This window comes from Strix uralensis, chromosome 3 (assembly GCF_047716275.1).
Source record: "Strix uralensis isolate ZFMK-TIS-50842 chromosome 3, bStrUra1, whole genome shotgun sequence".
In the NCBI taxonomy this organism is placed as follows: domain Eukaryota; kingdom Metazoa; phylum Chordata; class Aves; order Strigiformes; family Strigidae; genus Strix; species Strix uralensis.
In genome coordinates this window covers 64,836,704-64,855,576 of record NC_133974.1, presented here as the reverse complement: position 1 = coordinate 64,855,576, position 18,873 = coordinate 64,836,704, and the positions used below count along the sequence as shown (strand labels likewise).

The window sequence follows — 18,873 nt, the reverse complement described above, 5'->3', positions numbered from 1 at the left end:
GATATTAGTATTGTGGTGGCTAAGCTTCCATCTTGTTGGCGGCGTCTTCAAATGTTCACAGAGCTAAGAGTCACCCTCTTTTACCACATCTCATCCATCTCCCCAAAACCCAGGACTCCAAACCCTGTGCTGCCAATCCCACTGGCCGCCTGATCCACATTGCTCCTCATGCCAAACCACATCCTTTCTTGCAGGGCCATCAACCTCCTCAGGCCTGCTCCCCTCCCGTGTGGCGGTGTGAATGACAAATATCCAGCACTCAGCATCCAGACGGGACCATCTCAGGAATCCTCCGTGCTTCTGGCAAGCTGCCTGCCCATCCCCAGGCACTCGCCGTATCCGAGCTGTGCGGGTTCCTCAAGGAGCACAGCTGCCTCCCGCGTGCTCTGGATCTAAATGGGAAAGCCAGATCTGCTTCCACAGCTTGAGCTAAGAGGCAGGATGCTTGAGCTATTGCCAATAAAAGAGCCTTACAAAAGAGAAGACAGCACACAAACCTCCCTGGCGTGCCAAGAGGTTTGGTCTCCGAGCTCTACTTTGATGCCTGTTTAGGGGCTTCACGTTAACCAGTAACAGGATAGCATAAATGCATAAACCTTGCAAAAGGACCGGCAGAGGTTGTGTGCCTTGAGCACAAAGTCTGGTGGGAGATGCTGGCTTGATCTCTACTTCCAAATGCCGGGGTTGAACACTGAGATCAGTCACCTGCAGCAGGAGTCCCCTGACGCAGTATGAAAGCAAGAAGAGGGACAGGCACCCTGTCGTGTTTCAACATCCCTACATCTGCTGTGACCAGTGCAGGTAGGTATTTGCTGATACGGGATTTAGCATCTTAGCTGAGATAAGAAAGTAAACATGTAGCTTGACAAAATGAGTTCAGGCATGAATCTATGCAAGCCTTTTGAGATACAAATGCCGCTAAACATCCTTACCCGTAGCACGTAGACGGCTAGAAAAATTTAATGTCTGAAGTCCAAGGTCTGTGAACATAAATCACAAGCACCTCTGGATTTTCAGTGCCGTCAGGAGTATACCCCAGCAGCAATCTTGAGCGTCTTGCTCAAGAATTTGTGCGTGATCCAGTTCCTGCTGTTTGATAAAGCCACATCTGCCACTGGGCCAGAAGTCTCTCATGTGTTCCCATCAGTCAGCCCTTCTCTTCCCCCTCACACACAAGTCAAGCAGCATCTACAGCCACTCGTAGGTCAAATCGAGGCAGCTACGGAAGATGTGGGGGGTAAGGAAGACTGCGGAGAGAAGGGGGGGGGGGATTCAGGGATGAGTGAAGGGATTCAAGGAGATGGGACAGACAGGACACACATGAAGTGAGGGGACGACAATAACTGTGGTACAAATTGTAGTGGTCTGTCCATCCATTCGGTTGTGCATCTCCAGTCTAAGTGGTGTATTTGGGGCAGAGGCAAATGACCTTCGAATGGAACAAATGTGTGGATATAGCCAACGTTGAAGGCATTGGGTTTTTTTAATAGAAATAACAAAACTGTCTTAACATCTAAGAATAAAGGGTAGTGAATAAAGCTCCCGGTTCTGTCGCAGGGTTGTCAGTTGTTCTCTAGGACTGGCATCTCTCCAAATGTCACGTGGATGCTTAGCACATCTGAAAGACAGACGACAGTAAAAAAGCTTTATTAGTGACAACTTATTCTCTCAAGAATATCTTATTTTCCCAGGCAGGTCTCAAAGACAGAGATAAAGGTCTCATGACTTAGTGAAGCAAGTGCAGTTAAATATCCTAGGGAGAAACTGTGCCTATCATTTCCGATTCAGATTTCACCGAAGTGCAAAGAGATTTGGTACATAAGGCACTCCAGGTTTACCACGGAAGGCAACGCTCACATCCTTTAGGATTTTAAAAAGAGCTTTGTTAGAGAGGAAGAGTGTTTGCAGATTAAATCCCACACATTAAACACGTGCCGTATGAGTGCGTATCTAGGAGAACTGGAAGCCACATTTTCTACCTCCCAGAAATATCCCCCGAAACTCCAGGCCGAGTCAAAGGCCATTAAAGTGAGGGTGGCTGTACAGAGAAGAAACAAGTTATGGGAAGAGTGTGAGGTGATGACACAGAGACTAGCGGGTCACCATGATTCTAGCTTGTGTTCAGTTTCTCAGGACACACAGCTCATTAAACAAAGGGCAGCCTAAAGCAAGGGACAGCTGACAGCACTTGAAACAAAGACTAAGCCAGGAAGGTGGTGGGGAGGTAGGGAAGAACATCAGCCACAATAATTTCCGCACATTTAAAACTGGCCATAGTGGTGTCATTTCATTTCTGCCCTTTGCAGAGGTACTTCAGCTACAATTGTATCTCTGCCTACAACCGAAGCTACCATCCACTATGTATGGTGCCATACGGCTCACATAGGCATCTCAGGGGTTCATATAATCCGTTAAGTCACACTGTGCTGTGCAGGAGCCCTAATGGCAATTGCTTCAGCAATGCACACCATCTCCTACTCCATTTCTGCAGGAACTGCATCCACCTCACTCTGCACACAAGCCTCAGTGGCTGCTGCTTCTGGACATCTGTGTGTGTGTCTCGCCAGAAATTAACTTCAGTTGCCACAGGCTGCACAAGGAAGGTCCTTGACAGTAGTATGGCCACGACCTGGTTTTGAATTAGGTATAAGATCTAACACGTGCTGGTTTTTAATTTGACAAATCAACCTTTGTGTTATGTGTAAGACTCACTGCAGTCTGTACTTCCGGAATACGTTCGTCGCTCGTCTCCTCTACTGTCAATTCTGTTATGGGCAGCTTCTCTGGTTCTGAAGGCTCCTCCTTTACAGATATCTCTTCCTTGGAAGTGACTGCTTTGACGCTGTGAAACTCTGTCGTGTGATGAAGATTCCTCTACTGTCCCCTCCACTTCAGGTATTTCTTCATGGTCTTCTACAGCTGCTTTTTCACATGCCTGCCACTGGCTTTCGTCTCTCAATACATCTACATTTTCACATCCTTCTGTGCTTTCTTTCACTGCAGCAGGTACTTCATTTCTCTCTGAACCTTCGGGTAGAACACCCTCTTCGACTCCGTTTTGGCCCTGAACGCTCCCTGCGCTTCCCTGGGGCTGGAGGCCATCCTCCTTGTGTTCTCCTTTTTCCAAGGACTGTCCAGGCAAAACAGTTTCCTGGCCTACAGTGTTCCCATCTTTAGCGTCAGCTTTCACTTCTGACTCAATGCCTTGTACTGTTGTAATTATAGCTGCTGACCCGGGTCTTTCACTAACCAGCTGTGCTACACCTGCTAACTTTACTCTTTCAACAACTTCATGAAGAACTTTTTGTGTCTGTTTGTCTAATTCTTTCGAATTTTGTTCAGCGGCCTCTACTTCTTGTACAGGCGTCACTTCCTCTGTAGGATCTGCGGTTTCTAACAACGGTGAAACAGCAGAAACCATCTCAGCTGTCTCCTCAGCAAGGGACACTTCCATTGTTTCTTCAGTGCAGGAAGCTTCTGCCGTCTCCTCCGGAGCTGTCACTGCTTCTGAGGTCAGCTCTAGCTCACTTGCTGTGGTGTCATCACTTACAGCCTTTCTCATCTCTGGCACTGTCTTAGCAGCTACCACTGCTTCTTCCACAGGAACATCTGATTCAAATGTTTTCTCAGTTTCTTTCTCTTCCTTTTCTTTTGCCTGCTCAATGCACTCTGTCAGAGCAGCAGATAGCCAAGGTGGTGACCTTGCTTCGGTACCGGTAACCGCCCTTTCCCCTTCCACAAGGGCAACAGTAACTGCATGTACCAGTGCCTCATGTGCTTGCTCAACTCTTAGGGTCTCCTCCAATTTTTCTGCTCTCTCCTTCTCTGAGGTTTGTTCTCTCATCGCCTCAGCATCTTTCGCTTGTTGGCCTTCCATTTTCTCCTGCTCTGCTGCTTCGTATTCAGATAAAGGAACAACAGCTGGAATATCCAAATCTTCTTCGGTTGTTTCTGCCATGTCTTCTCTTGCTTGTTTAAGATGACTTGGTGCTGGCTTTCCATCTGACTTTTTCTTCCTACGCCCAGGCATCAGTTTTCTAAATGGAACGAATGATTCGTCTTTTCCAGGCTCACCGTCCGACATTGAATTCTCAAGGCTAGATCCCACAACAGAGTCTTCCGTTCTCTCTTCCATTCTGGTTTTGGATCTCCTTCTTGGAGCGACTAACCTTTTAAATGGTGCCCGTGTTGAAATAGCTTCCGCTTCGGATGGGCTTCCAGCTTGTTCTGGGGAAGAATTCCCTCGTCCTTGATCGCTCTCCTGAGAACTAGTAAGAACTGCACCTGTTGCCGTTTCTTTGTTCTGTCCAGACTCGTCTGTTTTTTGGCTTTCTCGACCAAGCTTATGTTCAGTGTCTTCATCAGATGATGATGATGATGATTTCCTGGCTCTTTTCTTTGAAGAACCTCCACATAAAAAAGCTTCCCAGAACACAGAGGTGCCAACCTTTTTTTTGGGCTTTTCTGTGCTTTTCTCTGGTTTCTGGTCCATCCCATCTTCTTTTAATTCTCCCTGATATTCATCAATAGTATTTTCGGTTGCAGACACTGCAACACTCTTTGTCTTATCAATTTCTTCTTCTTTATCACTTGCAGAAGGTCTTCTGACACGCTTCTTGGGAGTCACCATCTTTTTAAATGATGCCCAGGGCGTAAGACTTTCTCTTTTGCGCGCCACATCTGCAATAGCAGCGTCTTCATTTTCAGTGACCTGCATTCCGTCTACAGATTTCTCCAAAGAAGGAATTTCATTCATCTGCTCAGGAGAAGAAGCAGAACTCTCCCCTTTTTGTTCCTCTGGGCTATCTGGGGAAGCTGGTAAGTGCTGAATTGGCTCACCCTGTTCCCCTAACTTAGATTCTTCTCTTTTGCCTTTCCGCTTCTTTCCAGACAGTTTTTTAAATCCAGTACCCATAAAGAGTTTCTTTAAAGGGCTGCCTTGCAGTTTATTTTTTTCTTGAGAAGACAGCAGTTCAGCTTCATTTGTGATACCTTCTGGAGGCCTCTTTCCAGCTGCCTCTTCAGGCGTTATTTCTGTGGTTATTTCACCTGGTTTGATAGTATCAGTCATAACTCTGCTAGTTTTTCCCTGTAATCCTTCACCAGTGGGTTTGATAGACTGTTGATCGTCCTCTGTGTCAACTGAGCATTCAGAAGTAGAAAAGGACTTCAATCCAGGAGCACCCAGAGTCAGTTTTGTCTCATGTTCTTTGCTTTCTTTCTTCTCTGTGGTTGTGTCCAGAGATTCTCCTTGTGTGATGTCTTCTGCTGTGGGTGATATTTTCAATTCTGCTTCCTCTGTTTTTTCATCAAATGTTTCTTTCTCTAGCGGAGCACGTTTATTTCCTTCTCTTCCTTCAGATTTTTTAAGCTGTTCACTAGAAATTGCAATTGCCAAAGACCCTGCTTCAGGTCTCTCTTCAGAGGATATTTCAGTTCTGACATCTATTTCACACTTCCCTGTTGACTCCAGTTTGTCTCCCGCCGGTAGGACTTCTGAGGATGTTTTCAATTCTCCATTCACAATATCAGAAACAACAGCTACCACTGAGCTTGTTTTTAGCTGCTCACTTTCTTTTTCTCCTTCTTCAGTTTTTTCTTCCTTTTTACCAAGATCATCTGAGACTTCCACCAGTTTTCTTTCTTGATCATCTCCAGCTTTTTTCTCCATCGCACTTTCTTTAACAACTGCTGCTGTTACAGCCTCTTTTTGTTCCTGCTCATCATGCTTGATTAGCTCTTCCTTCCCACTTGCTTCCACTCCTGTGTCTGCCACAATCCTTTTTGACGGCTGTTTTTCATCTTCACTTTGCTCCTTCTCATGCTCTTCAGTAGTTACTTCTGTCACGTTCCTCTCCTCATCTTGCTCCTCAAACTCAGATTTCTCCTCCTTTTCACTGGTTTCAGTTATTAACGTTGCCCCCTCTTTTTCTTGCCCATCTTCTTTAGTAGGAGACTGTAGTTCATCTTCTTTAGGCTTCCTAAACCTCTTCTTTTTTCCAAATCGAGTCCATCCCCGAGTAAAAAATTTTCTTAATGGCGATGCAGTATCAGTGGCTAAGGCAGCTGACTGAGAACAAATCTCATCTGCTTCTGGTGTTTTAGGAGATTCATCTTCTGTTTTTTCATTTTTCAGTGTGTCTTTGGTGTTGTCTTCTGCAGAGAGTGCATCCTCAGGCATCGCTGTTTCTTCTGAGCCGACTTCTTTTTGATCACCAGCTCCTTCAGGGACTTGTGTTTGCTTTTTTACAGTAAGCAGTTGAACAGGCTGAAAATCAGCAGGTTCTGATTTTCGTGTCTTCTTCACTGTGAATCTGAACGCCCAAAATTTAAAAACCTTTTTAAAACCCAGATCGTAAGACTGTGGCTCAGATGCATGGTCTTCTGCGTCTTCTTCCAAAGATGGCAACTGCTCGACTGTATGAGCATCCTCTTTCTCAGCATCTACTACACCGTCCTTGGTGCTTGAGTCAGACGGACTTGCCTCCATAGTTTCCGTGTCTTCTTTCAAAGTTGCACTGGAATGTTCTGTTTGTCCAACTGTGTAAACAACAACAACAAAAACCAGTTAGTTTCCTTCTCAATTTAATGCTATAGGATACCATTATATAAATATATATAACTTTTTTAATGTGTTTTTCTTCATTTTTATCGAACCTTCCTAAACATGCTTGTTTAATTATCTGCGTGCCTCTTCTGTGCGCTACTATTAATTTTTTTTAACGACTAGTTTTTGTTCTAAGGTTGCTAGAATTCCTCTTCTGCCTCAGGTCATTGTATGGGTCTTTCCGAAGTTTATTTGCAAATGCACCTCTCCAGCTTACAGCCTCTCATTCTCCTTCCTTCTTTTGCAGGTCTTTTTGTGGGGTTTTGTGTTTGTGGTTTTTTGTTGTTTGTTGGGTTTTGGTTTTTTACTTCAAGGCAAACTTATGTGAGAAAATAAAAAATATTTCTATGCTATCATTACTCAAAGAATATACAGAAATTATGTAATGATTCCTGAAGCAAAGCTCCGTATACTTTCCGGGCGGAGAGAGACCTCCGAGAGAAAAAAAAAGAAACCAAACCGAAAAACTGTGCTGACCTAAAATGATGACAAGAAAAGAAAAGCTCATTTTACAGCTCCTAACGATGAGGCTCCTACGTTGGGGCATTCTTGAGAGCTCCTAACGATGCACAATGAAAACCAGATTAAAAATTTTCTTTAGCAAAACGACTGCATAAGGAGTAACATAGACACCACAGGCAAACTCACCACAAAGGAGATGTAGCTCCACCTGCACGAACTAGACACATGATAGCTTAAAACACTCCCGCCTACCAATAAGGAGAGGTACTCCGTCCCTTCAAAGAAACGGTGATTTGTACTACAAGCTAGATGTAGTTCTTGCAAAGTGTCCTGTAGAAGCAGTTGTGTTGCGGTGAAAATCCAAGTTTCCACAAGGATTATTAAATGAGGAAAGCCTCAAACGATCTCACTGTGCAACCCTATACAGAGATTGCTTTTGCAAAGCAGTTTAACCTTTAATTACTAACAATAAAAGGAAATAAAAAAAATAGAGAACCCTTGAGGAAAAAGGCTCAGCATGTGATAAGCTCATTAAACATCGAGTTTAATGAAAACCCTATTGTAAACAGCGGTAGGATGTCTCGTCCCCTACTAACTGATTCAAATCACGTACAGTCCTCCCCAGGGTCAGCTCCAAACAGACCAGGGCTTCTACAGGCTCTGTGGTCAATAGGTGTTGTAAAGCTAAAGTACTTTGCATTAATAAACCTCCACTATTTGTTGAATTCATTCACTAGCTCTAGCAAAAACATTAGGAGTGAGGAAATCCAACAGCATACAACAGCAAGCCGAGAGAAACTCTGATGTCAGTTAGTTATCATCAGGAACAAAAGTGGGGTTGGTTTATTTAAATTTCATAATGCCATTTTGTTTCCCATAGAACGATAGAAGTTTGTGCAAAACCAGCAGTGCAAGATGTCTTTTCCTTTGAACTCTTTGCTCCTCCAAATACTACTACCTTTTCACAAAGCCCAATCAGTTTATGGTGCCAGCTCTCACACTTCAGTGGCTCACGCGCTACTTTCTTAAATGAGATGTACGGAGTTCAACGGACACAGCGTCGAGGTTTTGGTATCACAGGCTGGGACCCTGCCGCCACACGTGCAAGCAGACACCCCCCCCCCCCGCCACGGCGTTAATCTCCTCTGGATTTTGCTTCATTGAAATTAAAACAGCTCTAGAGCAAGAGCTTCGTTTCTCTCATGCAAACATTTTTACAACATATCACTGACGCTAACTTCTGCATTTCCTTCAATTTCAGCAAGCTTAGCTCTTAAGGTATTTTACTGCATTATTGCCCGATCAACGTAAAACAGCATCATCGCTGCGGTCACTGCCTTTCCTTTCCGTTCCTCAGCTGCAGACACTGTCAGATTCTGGGACGGCAGAAAACCCCCTGGTTAGCGTCTCCAGATTTAGCACAGCCTTGTGCTGCAAGGACCGCATCAAACGTCTGACTGAGGTGACAGGAAATTTTAAAATCTCCGCAAGCTTGCCTTGGAAAGGGTTCTCGCGGTGACAGAAATGTCGAAGCCGGTCCTTTTCAATGCTCCCGCACCGCCAGGAAATCCCGAGTCGGTCAAACAGCACTTCGGAGAGGCGGAGGCGCGCTCCGGCACCCACACCCCAGCGAGTCGCCCCGCGCTGAGGCACTGGGCCCCCGGTTGCCACACGCGGAAACCCCGGCAACGGGGAGACAAGAGAAACAATGCAAGGGGCTTCCCCGCCGCCGCCGCGCCCCTCGGCCCGGCCCCGCCCCTCGGCCCGGCCCCGCCCCGCCCCTCGGCCCGGCCCCGCCCCGCGCCGGCTGCTGACGCGCGTCTGGTCTCTTCCCGCCCCGCCGCGGCACCGGCACCGCGCGCAGCCAGAGCCGCGCTGCCCCGAAGGAGCCCGCTTGAAATTTTCACCTGGACTATTCGTGTCGTTTCCCCCGAAGGGAGGAGAGGGCGGGCGGCTCGGCAGGAAGAAACAGCCCCTTTCGAAACGACAGACCGCCTCAGCTCCCGCTTCTGGGACGCTTTCTCGGTGCGGTTTGCCACAAAACATCCAGACCAAACCTCCAGAGGTGCGAGTTAAACGCCCCAAGGAGTTCACCCCTCCTAAACAACAAACACGTGAAACATTGCTGTTTCTCCACACTGAAACTCAGTGTGACGGAGGCTTCTCAGGACATCTGCCTTCCAGGACAGCAGCTGGCTTGGAGATGCCTTGCAATTTTTCACAATTCCCTCTTGTCCAGCTGCTTCGAGGAAAAGGCGTCTTGCTAGTTATTCTTTCTAGTCCGGTGCCTTTGTAGGAGGGATGGAGACATATCTGCAGGCCAGATGATGAGGACAGGGTCAAGCTGCCACAGGACTTTACACAGAGACCGTCCCCAGGAAGCAGCTCCCATGGCATATTGGACTTCTGCTGCCCTCGTTCCATCGGATCATCAGTCCTTGCACTAAGGACTGAGCTCTGTCGGTTTTTCAAGCTCTGGAAATGGGTGTAATTTTCAAGGAGGGATAGGAGACTTCTTAAAACTGTTCTTCCTATTTTGAAGAGTTGATATATTTTTTCAAGAGAATGTTGGAGCCAGACAGACACAGGCCTTTACTACACCCTTCTCTTTCATTCTTACTTTTGTAAAGGTTAAATTTAGTGTCCGGCTAGAAGTGACATCAGCCCTAAATTGGATATTAGTATTGTGGTGGCTAAGCTTCCATCTTGTTGGCGGCGTCTTCAAATGTTCACAGAGCTAAGAGTCACCCTCTTTTACCACATCTCATCCATCTCCCCAAAACCCAGCACTCCAAACCCTGTGCTGCCAATCCCACTGGCCGCCTGATCCACATTGCTCCTCATGCCAAACCACATCCTTTCTTGCAGGGCCATCAACCTCCTCAGGCCTGCTCCCCTCCCGTGTGGCGGTGTGAATGACAAATATCCAGCACTCAGCATCCAGACGGGACCATCTCAGGAATCCTCCGTGCTTCTGGCAAGCTGCCTGCCCATCCCCAGGCACTTGCCGTATCCGAGCTGTGCGGGTTCCTCAAGGAGCACAGCTGCCTCCCGCGTGCTCTGGATCTAAATGGGAAAGCCAGATCTGCTTCCACAGCTTGAGCTAAGAGGCAGGATGCTTGAGCTATTGCCAATAAAAGAGCCTTACAAAAGAGAAGACAGCACACAAACCTCCCTGGCGTGCCAAGAGGTTTGGTCTCCGAGCTCTACTTTGATGCCTGTTTAGGGGCTTCACGTTAACCAGTAACAGGATAGCATAAATGCATAAACCTTGCAAAAGGACCGGCAGAGGTTGTGTGCCTTGAGCACAAAGTCTGGTGGGAGATGCTGGCTTGATCTCTACTTCCAAATGCCGGGGTTGAACACTGAGATCAGTCACCTGCAGCAGGAGTCCCCTGACGCAGTATGAAAGCAAGAAGAGGGACAGGCACCCTGTCGTGTTTCAACATCCCTACATCTGCTGTGACCAGTGCAGGTAGGTATTTGCTGATACGGGATTTAGCATCTTAGCTGAGATAAGAAAGTAAACATGTAGCTTGACAAAATGAGTTCAGGCATGAATCTATGCAAGCCTTTTGAGATACAAATGCCGCTAAACATCCTTACCCGTAGCACGTAGACGGCTAGAAAAATTTAATGTCTGAAGTCCAAGGTCTGTGAACATAAATCACAAGCACCTCTGGATTTTCAGTGCCGTCAGGAGTATACCCCAGCAGCAATCTTGAGCGTCTTGCTCAAGAATTTGTGCGTGATCCAGTTCCTGCTGTTTGATAAAGCCACATCTGCCACTGGGCCAGAAGTCTCTCATGTGTTCCCATCAGTCAGCCCTTCTCTTCCCCCTCACACACAAGTCAAGCAGCATCTACAGCCACTCGTAGGTCAAATCGAGGCAGCTACGGAAGATGTGGGGGGTAAGGAAGACTGCGGAGAGAAGGGGGGGGGGGATTCAGGGATGAGTGAAGGGATTCAAGGAGATGGGACAGACAGGACACACATGAAGTGAGGGGACGACAATAACTGTGGTACAAATTGTAGTGGTCTGTCCATCCATTCGGTTGTGCATCTCCAGTCTAAGTGGTGTATTTGGGGCAGAGGCAAATGACCTTCGAATGGAACAAATGTGTGGATATAGCCAACGTTGAAGGCATTGGGTTTTTTTAATAGAAATAACAAAACTGTCTTAACATCTAAGAATAAAGGGTAGTGAATAAAGCTCCCGGTTCTGTCGCAGGGTTGTCAGTTGTTCTCTAGGACTGGCATCTCTCCAAATGTCACGTGGATGCTTAGCACATCTGAAAGACAGACGACAGTAAAAAAGCTTTATTAGTGACAACTTATTCTCTCAAGAATATCTTATTTTCCCAGGCAGGTCTCAAAGACAGAGATAAAGGTCTCATGACTTAGTGAAGCAAGTGCAGTTAAATATCCTAGGGAGAAACTGTGCCTATCATTTCCGATTCAGATTTCACCGAAGTGCAAAGAGATTTGGTACATAAGGCACTCCAGGTTTACCACGGAAGGCAACGCTCACATCCTTTAGGATTTTAAAAAGAGCTTTGTTAGAGAGGAAGAGTGTTTGCAGATTAAATCCCACACATTAAACACGTGCCGTATGAGTGCGTATCTAGGAGAACTGGAAGCCACATTTTCTACCTCCCAGAAATATCCCCCGAAACTCCAGGCCGAGTCAAAGGCCATTAAAGTGAGGGTGGCTGTACAGAGAAGAAACAAGTTATGGGAAGAGTGTGAGGTGATGACACAGAGACTAGCGGGTCACCATGATTCTAGCTTGTGTTCAGTTTCTCAGGACACACAGCTCATTAAACAAAGGGCAGCCTAAAGCAAGGGACAGCTGACAGCACTTGAAACAAAGACTAAGCCAGGAAGGTGGTGGGGAGGTAGGGAAGAACATCAGCCACAATAATTTCCGCACATTTAAAACTGGCCATAGTGGTGTCATTTCATTTCTGCCCTTTGCAGAGGTACTTCAGCTACAATTGTATCTCTGCCTACAACCGAAGCTACCATCCACTATGTATGGTGCCATACGGCTCACATAGGCATCTCAGGGGTTCATATAATCCGTTAAGTCACACTGTGCTGTGCAGGAGCCCTAATGGCAATTGCTTCAGCAATGCACACCATCTCCTACTCCATTTCTGCAGGAACTGCATCCACCTCACTCTGCACACAAGCCTCAGTGGCTGCTGCTTCTGGACATCTGTGTGTGTGTCTCGCCAGAAATTAACTTCAGTTGCCACAGGCTGCACAAGGAAGGTCCTTGACAGTAGTATGGCCACGACCTGGTTTTGAATTAGGTATAAGATCTAACACGTGCTGGTTTTTAATTTGACAAATCAACCTTTGTGTTATGTGTAAGACTCACTGCAGTCTGTACTTCCGGAATACGTTCGTCGCTCGTCTCCTCTACTGTCAATTCTGTTATGGGCAGCTTCTCTGGTTCTGAAGGCTCCTCCTTTACAGATATCTCTTCCTTGGAAGTGACTGCTTTGACGCTGTGAAACTCTGTCGTGTGATGAAGATTCCTCTACTGTCCCCTCCACTTCAGGTATTTCTTCATGGTCTTCTACAGCTGCTTTTTCACATGCCTGCCACTGGCTTTCGTCTCTCAATACATCTACATTTTCACATCCTTCTGTGCTTTCTTTCACTGCAGCAGGTACTTCATTTCTCTCTGAACCTTCGGGTAGAACACCCTCTTCGACTCCGTTTTGGCCCTGAACGCTCCCTGCGCTTCCCTGGGGCTGGAGGCCATCCTCCTTGTGTTCTCCTTTTTCCAAGGACTGTCCAGGCAAAACAGTTTCCTGGCCTACAGTGTTCCCATCTTTAGCGTCAGCTTTCACTTCTGACTCAATGCCTTGTACTGTTGTAATTATAGCTGCTGACCCGGGTCTTTCACTAACCAGCTGTGCTACACCTGCTAACTTTACTCTTTCAACAACTTCATGAAGAACTTTTTGTGTCTGTTTGTCTAATTCTTTCGAATTTTGTTCAGCGGCCTCTACTTCTTGTACAGGCGTCACTTCCTCTGTAGGATCTGGGGTTTCTAACAACGGTGAAACAGCAGAAACCATCTCAGCTGTCTCCTCAGCAAGGGACACTTCCATTGTTTCTTCAGTGCAGGAAGCTTCTGCCGTCTCCTCCGGAGCTGTCACTGCTTCTGAGGTCAGCTCTAGCTCACTTGCTGTGGTGTCATCACTTACAGCCTTTCTCATCTCTGGCACTGTCTTAGCAGCTACCACTGCTTCTTCCACAGGAACATCTGATTCAAATGTTTTCTCAGTTTCTTTCTCTTCCTTTTCTTTTGCCTGCTCAATGCACTCTGTCAGAGCAGCAGATAGCCAAGGTGGTGACCTTGCTTCGGTACCGGTAACCGCCCTTTCCCCTTCCACAAGGGCAACAGTAACTGCATGTACCAGTGCCTCATGTGCTTGCTCAACTCTTAGGGTCTCCTCCAATTTTTCTGCTCTCTCCTTCTCTGAGGTTTGTTCTCTCATCGCCTCAGCATCTTTCGCTTGTTGGCCTTCCATTTTCTCCTGCTCTGCTGCTTCGTATTCAGATAAAGGAACAACAGCTGGAATATCCAAATCTTCTTCGGTTGTTTCTGCCATGTCTTCTCTTGCTTGTTTAAGATGACTTGGTGCTGGCTTTCCATCTGACTTTTTCTTCCTACGCCCAGGCATCAGTTTTCTAAATGGAACGAATGATTCGTCTTTTCCAGGCTCACCGTCCGACATTGAATGCTCAAGGCTAGATCCCACAACAGAGTCTTCCGTTCTCTCTTCCATTCTGGTTTTGGATCTCCTTCTTGGAGCGACTAACCTTTTAAATGGTGCCCGTGTTGAAATAGCTTCCGCTTCGGATGGGCTTCCAGCTTGTTCTGGGGAAGAATTCCCTCGTCCTTGATCGCTCTCCTGAGAACTAGTAAGAACTGCACCTGTTGCCGTTTCTTTGTTCTGTCCAGACTCGTCTGTTTTTTGGCTTTCTCGACCAAGCTTATGTTCAGTGTCTTCATCAGATGATGATGATGATGATTTCCTGGCTCTTTTCTTTGAAGAACCTCCACATAAAAAAGCTTCCCAGAACACAGAGGTGCCAACCTTTTTTTTGGGCTTTTCTGTGCTTTTCTCTGGTTTCTGGTCCATCCCATCTTCTTTTAATTCTCCCTGATATTCATCAATAGTATTTTCGGTTGCAGACACTGCAACACTCTTTGTCTTATCAATTTCTTCTTCTTTATCACTTGCAGAAGGTCTTCTGACACGCTTCTTGGGAGTCACCATCTTTTTAAATGATGCCCAGGGCGTAAGACCTTCTCTTTTGCGCGCCACATCTGCAATAGCAGCGTCTTCATTTTCAGTGACCTGCATTCCGTCTACAGATTTCTCCAAAGAAGGAATTTCATTCATCTGCTCAGGAGAAGAAGCAGAACTCTCCCCTTTTTGTTCCTCTGGGCTATCTGGGGAAGCTGGTAAGTGCTGAATTGGCTCACCCTGTTCCCCTAACTTAGATTCTTCTCTTTTGCCTTTCTGCTTCTTTCCAGACAGTTTTTTTAATCCAGTACCCATAAAGAGTTTCTTTAAAGGGCTGCCTTGCAGTTTATTTTTTTCTTGAGAAGACAGCAGTTCAGCTTCATTTGTGATACCTTCTGGAGGCCTCTTTCCAGCTGCCTCTTCAGGCGTTATTTCTGTGGTTATTTCACCTGGTTTGATAGTATCAGTCATAACTCTGCTAGTTTTTCCCTGTAATCCTTCACCAGTGGGTTTGATAGACTGTTGATCGTCCTCTGTGTCAACTGAGCATTCAGAAGTAGAAAAGGACTTCAATCCAGGAGCACCCAGAGTCAGTTTTGTCTCATGTTCTTTGCTTTCTTTCTTCTCTGTGGTTGTGTCCAGAGCTTCTCCTTGTGTGATGTCTTCTGCTGTGGGTGATATTTTCAATTCTGCTTCCTCTGTTCTTTCATCAAATGTTTCTTTCTCTAGCGGAGCACGTTTATTTCCTTCTCTTCCTTCAGATTTTTTAAGCTGTTCACTAGAAATTGCAATTGCCAAAGACCCTGCTTCAGGTCTCTCTTCAGAGGATATTTCAGTTCTGACATCTATTTCACACTTCCCTGTTGACTCCAGTTTGTCTCCCGCCGGTAGGACTTCTGAGGATGTTTTCAATTCTCCATTCACAATATCAGAAACAACAGCTACCACTGAGCTTGTTTTTAGCTGCTCACTTTCTTTTTCTCCTTCTTCAGTTTTTTCTTCCTTTTTACCAAGATCATCTGAGACTTCCACCAGTTTTCTTTCTTGATCATCTCCAGCTTTTTTCTCCATCGCACTTTCTTTAACAACTGCTGCTGTTACAGCCTCTTTTTGTTCCTGCTCATCATGCTTGATTAGCTCTTCCTTCCCACTTGCTTCCACTCCTGTGTCTGCCACAATCCTTTTTGACGGCTGTTTTTCATCTTCACTTTGCTCCTTCTCATGCTCTTCAGTAGTTACTTCTGTCACGTTCCTCTCCTCATCTTGCTCCTCAAACTCAGATTTCTCCTCCTTTTCACTGGTTTCAGTTATTAACGTTGCCCCCTCTTTTTCTTGCCCATCTTCTTTAGTAGGAGACTGTAGTTCATCTTCTTTAGGCTTCCTAAACCTCTTCTTTTTTCCAAATCGAGTCCATCCCCGAGTAAAAAATTTTCTTAATGGCGATGCAGTATCAGTGGCTAAGGCAGCTGACTGAGAACAAATCTCCTTTGCTTCTGGTGTTTTAGGAGATTCATCTTCTGTTTTTTCATTTTTCAGTGTGTCTTTGGTGTTGTCTTCTGCAGAGAGTGCATCCTCAGGCATCGCTGTTTCTTCTGAGCCGACTTCTTTTTGATCACCAGCTCCTTCAGGGACTTGTGTTTGCTTTTTTACAGTAAGCAGTTGAACAGGCTGAAAATCAGCAGGTTCTGATTTTCGTGTCTTCTTCACTGTGAATCTGAACGCCCAAAATTTAAAAACCTTTTTAAAACCCAGATCGTAAGACTGTGGCTCAGATGCACGGTCTTCTGCGTCTTCTTCCAAAGATGGCAACTGCTCAACTGTATGAGCATCCTCTTTCTCAGCATCTACTACACCGTCCTTGGTGCTTGAGTCAGACGGACTTGCCTCCATAGTTTCCGTGTCTTCTTTCAAAGTTGCACTGGAATGTTCTGTTTGTCCAACTGTGTAAACAACAACAACAAAAACCAGTTAGTTTCCTTCTCAATTTAATGCTATAGGATACCATTATATAAATATATATAACTTTTTTAATGTGTTTTTCTTCATTTTTATCGAACCTTCCTAAACATGCTTGTTTAATTATCTGCGTGCCTCTTCTGTGCGCTACTATTAATTTTTTTTAACGACTAGTTTTTGTTCTAAGGTTGCTAGAATTCCTCTTCTGCCTCAGGTCATTGTATGGGTCTTTCCGAAGTTTATTTGCAAATGCACCTCTCCAGCTTACAGCCTCTCATTCTCCTTCCTTCTTTTGCAGGTCTTTTTGTGGGGTTTTGTGTTTGTGGTTTTTTGTTGTTTGTTGGGTTTTGGTTTTTTACTTCAAGGCAAACGTATGTGAGAAAATAAAAAATATTTCTATGCTATCATTACTCAAAGAATGTACAGAAATTATGTAATGATTCCTGAAGCAAAGCTCCGTATACTTTCCGGGCGGAGAGAGACCTCCGAGAGAAAAAAAAAGAAACCAAACCGAAAAACTGTGCTGACCTAAAATGATGACAAGAAAAGAAAAGCTCATTTTACAGCTCCTAACGATGAGGCTCCTACGTTGGGGCATTCTTGAGAGCTCCTAACGATGCACAATGAAAACCAGATTAAAAATTTTCTTTAGCAAAACGACTGCATAAGGAGTAACATAGACACCACAGGCAAACTCACCACAAAGGAGATGTAGCTCCACCTGCACGAACTAGACACATGATAGCTTAAAACACTCCCGCCTACCAATAAGGAGAGGTACTCCGTCCCTTCAAAGAAACGGTGATTTGTACTACAAGCTAGATGTAGTTCTTGCAAAGTGTCCTGTAGAAGCAGTTGTGTTGCGGTGAAAATCCAAGTTTCCACAAGGATTATTAAATGAGGAAAGCCTCAAACGATCTCACTGTGCAACCCTATACAGAGATTGCTTTTGCAAAGCAGTTTAACCTTTAATTACTAACAATAAAAGGAAATAAAAAAGTAGAGAACCCTTGAGGAAAAAGGCTCAGCATGTGATAAGCTCATTAAACATCGAGTTTAATGAAAACCCTATTGTAAACAGCGGTAGGATGTCTCGTCCCCTACTAACTGATTCAAATCACGTACAGTCCTCCCCAGGGTCAGCTCCAAACAGACCAGGGCTTCTACAGGCTCTGTGGTCAATAGGTGTTGTAAAGCTAAAGTACTTTGCATTAATAAACCTCCACTATTTGTTGAATTCATTCACTAGCTCTAGCAAAAAAAACAGGAGTGAGGAAATCCAACAGCATACAACAGCAAGCCGAGAGAAACTCTGATGTCAGTTAGTTATCATTAGGAACAAAAGTGGGGTTGGTTTATTTAAATTTCATAATGCCATTTTGTTTCCCATAGAACGATAGAAGTTTGTGCAAAACCAGCAGTGCAAGATGTCTTTTCCTTTGAACTCTTTGCTCCTCCAAATACTACTACCTTTTCACAAAGCCCAATCAGTTTATGGTGCCAGCTCTCACACTTCAGTGGCTCACGCGCTACTTTCTTAAATGAGATGTACGGAGTTCAACGGACACAGCGTCGAGGTTTTGGTATCACAGGCTGGGACCCTGCCGCCACACGTGCAAGCAGACACCCCCCCCCCCGCCACGGCGTTAATCTCCTCTGGATTTTGCTTCATTGAAATTAAAACAGCTCTAGAGCAAGAGCTTCGTTTCTCTCATGCAAACATTTTTACAACATATCACTGACGCTAACTTCTGCATTTCCTTCAATTTCAGCAAGCTTAGCTCTTAAGGTATTTTACTGCATTATTGCCCGATCAACGTAAAACAGCATCATCGCTGCGGTCACTGCCTTTCCTTTCCGTTCCTCAGCTGCAGACACTGTCAGATTCTGGGACGGCAGAAAACCCCCTGGTTAGCGTCTCCAGATTTAGCACAGCCTTGTGCTGCAAGGACCGCATCAAACGTCTGACTGAGGTGACAGGAAATTTTAAAATCTCCGCAAGCTTGCCTTGGAAAGGGTTCTCGCGGTGACAGAAATGTCGAAGCCGGTCCTTTTCAATGCTCCCGCACCGCCAGGAAATCCCGAGTCGGTCAAACAGCACTTCGGAGAGGCGGAGGCGCGCTCCGGCACCCACACCCCAGCGAGTCGCCCCGCGCTGAGGCACTGGGCCCCCGGTTGCCACACGCGGAAACCCCGGCAACGGGGAGACAAGAGAAACAATGCAAGGGGCTTCCCCGCCGCCGCCGCGCCCCTCGGCCCGGCCCCGCCCCTCGGCCCGGCCCCGCCCCGCCCCTCGGCCCGGCCCCGCCCCGCGCCGGCTGCTGACGCGCGTCTGGTCTCTTCCCGCCCCGCCGCGGCACCGGCACCGCGCGCAGCCAGAGCCGCGCTGCCCCGAAGGAGCCCGCTTGAAATTTTCACCTGGACTATTCGTGTCGTTTCCCCCGAAGGGAGGAGAGGGCGGGCGGCTCGGCAGGAAGAAACAGCCCCTTTCGAAACGACAGACCGCCTCAGCTCCCGCTTCTGGGACGCTTTCTCGGTGCGGTTTGCCACAAAACATCCAGACCAAACCTCCAG

General features: G+C 46.2%; 2 protein-coding genes across 2 annotated transcripts; both read right to left on the bottom strand.

Annotated features, from left to right (window-relative positions):
• Positions 1-1,449: 1,449 nt before the first annotated feature.
• Positions 1,450-7,154, bottom strand: LOC141941628 (A-kinase anchor protein 12-like). The gene is given in 4 exon segments (XM_074864598.1): positions 1,450-1,618; positions 2,713-2,869; positions 2,871-6,540; positions 7,145-7,154. Coding segments are annotated over 4 exon segments (3,846 nt in total). The 3' UTR covers positions 1,450-1,609.
• Positions 7,155-11,192: 4,038 nt separating this feature from the next.
• LOC141941627 (A-kinase anchor protein 12-like) lies at positions 11,193-16,897 on the bottom strand. Its single transcript, XM_074864597.1, is given in 4 exon segments — positions 11,193-11,361; positions 12,456-12,612; positions 12,614-16,283; positions 16,888-16,897. Coding segments are annotated over 4 exon segments (3,846 nt in total). The 3' UTR covers positions 11,193-11,352.
• Between the last annotated feature and the right edge of the window lie 1,976 nt (positions 16,898-18,873).